Source organism: Dendronephthya gigantea, unplaced genomic scaffold, assembly GCF_004324835.1.
Source record: "Dendronephthya gigantea isolate DGI-Jeju-01 unplaced genomic scaffold, DenGig_1.0 000134F, whole genome shotgun sequence".
In the NCBI taxonomy this organism is placed as follows: domain Eukaryota; kingdom Metazoa; phylum Cnidaria; class Anthozoa; order Malacalcyonacea; family Nephtheidae; genus Dendronephthya; species Dendronephthya gigantea.
The window spans coordinates 232,702-236,027 of record NW_021163144.1 but is presented as its reverse complement, the minus strand read 5'-3'; the positions used below and the strand labels follow the sequence as shown (position 1 = coordinate 236,027).

At 36.7% G+C, this 3,326-nt stretch overlaps 1 protein-coding gene across 1 annotated transcript; it reads left to right on the top strand.

Moving 5' to 3' along the window:
* The first annotated feature begins 2,627 nt into the window (after positions 1–2,627).
* LOC114536362 lies at positions 2,628–3,065 on the top strand. Its single transcript, XM_028557724.1, has one exon. It carries the CDS (start codon positions 2,628–2,630, stop codon positions 3,063–3,065), a length of 438 nt encoding a protein of 145 aa, XP_028413525.1.
* The last annotated feature ends 261 nt before the right edge of the window (positions 3,066–3,326 follow it).

Below are 3,326 nucleotides of genomic sequence, written 5' to 3'. Positions count from 1 at the left end.
AAATGGCAATCGTAGGCTGACTCTGGTGTTTGTTCAGAGTTTTCAAAAGGATTATGTATGAAGATCTGATATCATTCACTCCTCTCGAGTTCTTTTGTGATCTTCTAAAGGCTCATCTTCTTGCTGTTGACTTTGCATGACAGCTTGTAATTTGTCTAGCCAATCTGGTACATTAGATTCAGGTGCGTAGCCAGCCCCATACGAATGGGGGGTCCATACAGATTTGGTATATCTTATCCCATAGGTGAAATATTTACGAGATTAGCAAAGCATGTGTGTAATAAACTAATAATTAACACACCAAATTAATCGATAAAGAAAGTTTCAAGAACTTGTTATTAAGTTGAGAACTACTTTAATGCATTTTAAAATCACTTTCTTTTTGGATGGTAATCTAATTGTGTTCTTTTTTCAGGAGTATAACTTTGCATCTAACTTTTAGATTAGACGAATATATTACAGTAGAAGTTTTCTAGGCTTCAAAGCAAATATATCAACAAGATAATGTAACTTAATATATTCGGCTTCATGTCTTTCGCTAGAAACAAGAACCAAGCTCTCAAGTCAATCTTCGCCCACAGTTGCTCTCATATAATTGTTGATAATTTTAACTTTGCTGTGGCATCTTTTGCATGAAGCTATTGTAACTGGAATTGTTGCCACAATACAAATGATTCTGTAAAGGTTGGGATAAAGGCCAGCATGATCACTTTCACCAAACTTCTTTAATACTAATGGAAGGTAAGGGTTCTTCCACCCCTGCTTCTTGCGTGTTTTCATCTCCTCCATCAAACTGCAAAAGCATCCAGACTCTCGAAACAAGGAATATTCCGAACAGGTTGCTTCCAACTACTTTCTTGGGCCCAATCACGCGTCCATAGATTATATGAGTGCTTATGACTGGTTACTTCATCGCATTCAACCGAGTAGTACTTGCTTTCCTGAACTTTATCTTTATAATATCAAAAATGTGATTTGCTGAAATTTCTATCATTTCGTTTTGAATATCGGGACTGATCCACAAAACACTTCCAGGATGTGTGTCAAGCCATTTTTGCAGCAGAGGATGATACTTTGCGAGAAACTTGATTTATTGAATTTCCCCCATCCTTGTCCTGGATGTTATTGAATGGGACAGAAAAGATAACTTGGGTAAGTCTCCAGTGCAAAGGAAAAATAAACATCAAGAGGACCTTATCAAAGTTAACATTCAATGTCTGGGAGAAACAAGATGCTGATGGAAAGAGCAGTGGATTAATTTCACAAGTTTAATGGGGTCAGACAAAAAGCTGCTCTTAAAAAGACTCATATGAGATAAGCTACATGGCATAATCAGACCAGAAACCAGTGACACTGTAGTTCAACTCTGGAAGGTAATTAATGTAATTATTTATTTACAGTAACACATGCAGAATGTGGTCACCCAATCATCCGAGCCTACGGCTTATAAATGTATCAAGTGTACAAGATCACTTTACAAGAGTAAACAGTACCTGCCTGTAACATCCATAATTATTTTATCTGCAAGACTTTGATGTTGTTTACACAACACTTGGACAAGACAATCCAAACAATGAACAAGTTATGGACTACTTTGTCAAGGTTTGTAAGGTTTAATTACTAGCCAAGTCACTCTTAGGGTCACAGAAGAACAGTATTGCTTTGCCAGATACATTATTTTTTTGTTTGTTAATTATCTAACAGTTTTGAGTAGGAAATTAAATTCTGCATGCGTGGACTGGGTAAACAACGTAAGCTGGCCCTAGTAACTGGTCATGCTATGCTAATTTATCGGCATCAACATCGCATGAAAACAATACATTTCTAAAGTTTTGAATAATGTAAACATCATAAAATTTGCATAGCATGACCAGTTGCTATAGCTGGCTTCACCACTGGCTACCTATAAATAGATTTTTAAAATAATTAAGGTTTCACCCCATGTATACAAACTGTAATCCTGTTCTATGTGGGTTTGTCATCTTGGTGTCAAAGGATTTAGCTTCAAACATTATTTTTGTAGGAGTCGAGAAACTCCATGATGACTGCAGAAAGATTCACCTGGTCAAACAAGTGGGATGCCCCAAAAGATGTTCTTCTTGTTGAAAAATGACCACCTGCCTGAGTGTGAGAGGACCCCAAGGCAATATGTGAGGTGAAATGTCGAGTACTGGGGAAATTAGATTAGGGGAAACATGCAAAACGCAAAAAGATGAGTTGTGAAGTCCTACCTGAGGACAATTTGCAAAATGCATCAGTTGTTGACATTGAGAGTCCTAGCATAGCTGAAGTTAAGTTTAAGTTGAGGGAAATGGGTATACATCCTCGTACCCAGGGTCTTCATTACCTACAGCAAAGACCCTGGTATTGGTTGGTCACGTGCTCTGTGTAAAATTTCTCTTTCGTGGGGGGGGGGGGTGTATATGAAGGAATAATTATTTGCCATGTTGAAAAATTCAAAGTGTTTGGTTTTCTTGTCTTGTTTGGATTTCGCTATTAAAAATAGTTTCTTTAACGAAATTATTTTAAAACCTAAACAAGTTCTTTGTCTGGAGAAGATTTTCCTTCAGCGAGATACTCTTGTTGTTCTGCCTACTGGGTACGGCAAATCTTTGATATTTTATCTAATGCCCGCACTGTTGTTTGGTGAAAAATACGGTGTTGAACATGTTGATCATGATGTCAATATTACCTCTGTTGTAATAGTTGTATCACCTTTAAACGCCCTTATTACAAATCAAGTCAATCGTTTGAAGTTACACGGGATTGAAGCAGCTGTGCTTGATATAAAGAGTTCGGTGGCAGTCAATGCTCTCGGCGGTGATTCTGGAGCTTCGAGCAAAGATCTATCGGAGGACGAAGACAAAAATACTGATACCGATGCTGTTTGCGATCTTCTGTTCAGTGATAGGAAAAAATTGGGAAAGGGACAATATAATATCGTGTTTGCTCATCCTGAAGTTCTGGTATCGAGTAAATATGGCCGAAAATTAATGCAGTCGAAAACTTATCAAGAAAATGTTTGTGCTGTTGTAATTGACGAAGCTCATTGTATTTTAGAATGATAAGTGCATAAATCAATCTTATAATTACCTTAGCAAATGTTAGAACATAATATAACACAAATATTATTTATTTATTATCATATACTTCTTTTTGAAATAGGGGGAAAGACTTTCAAGTTGACTATTGTTTCAGCCATGTTTTCAAGTTCACCTGTTATTGCAATGACAGCCACTGCAAACAAAAATGACAGGGATCTGATCAAGAGTTCATGGTTGTTGCTAAAGGGGATGGATAATAATAATAATAATAATATAGTCATT

What these genes read in the sequence shown, in the direction of transcription:
- LOC114536362 (XM_028557724.1), top strand. Translation starts at nt 2,628, where the DNA reads ATGCCCGCACTGTTGTTTGGTGAAAAATACGGTGTTGAACATGTTGAT.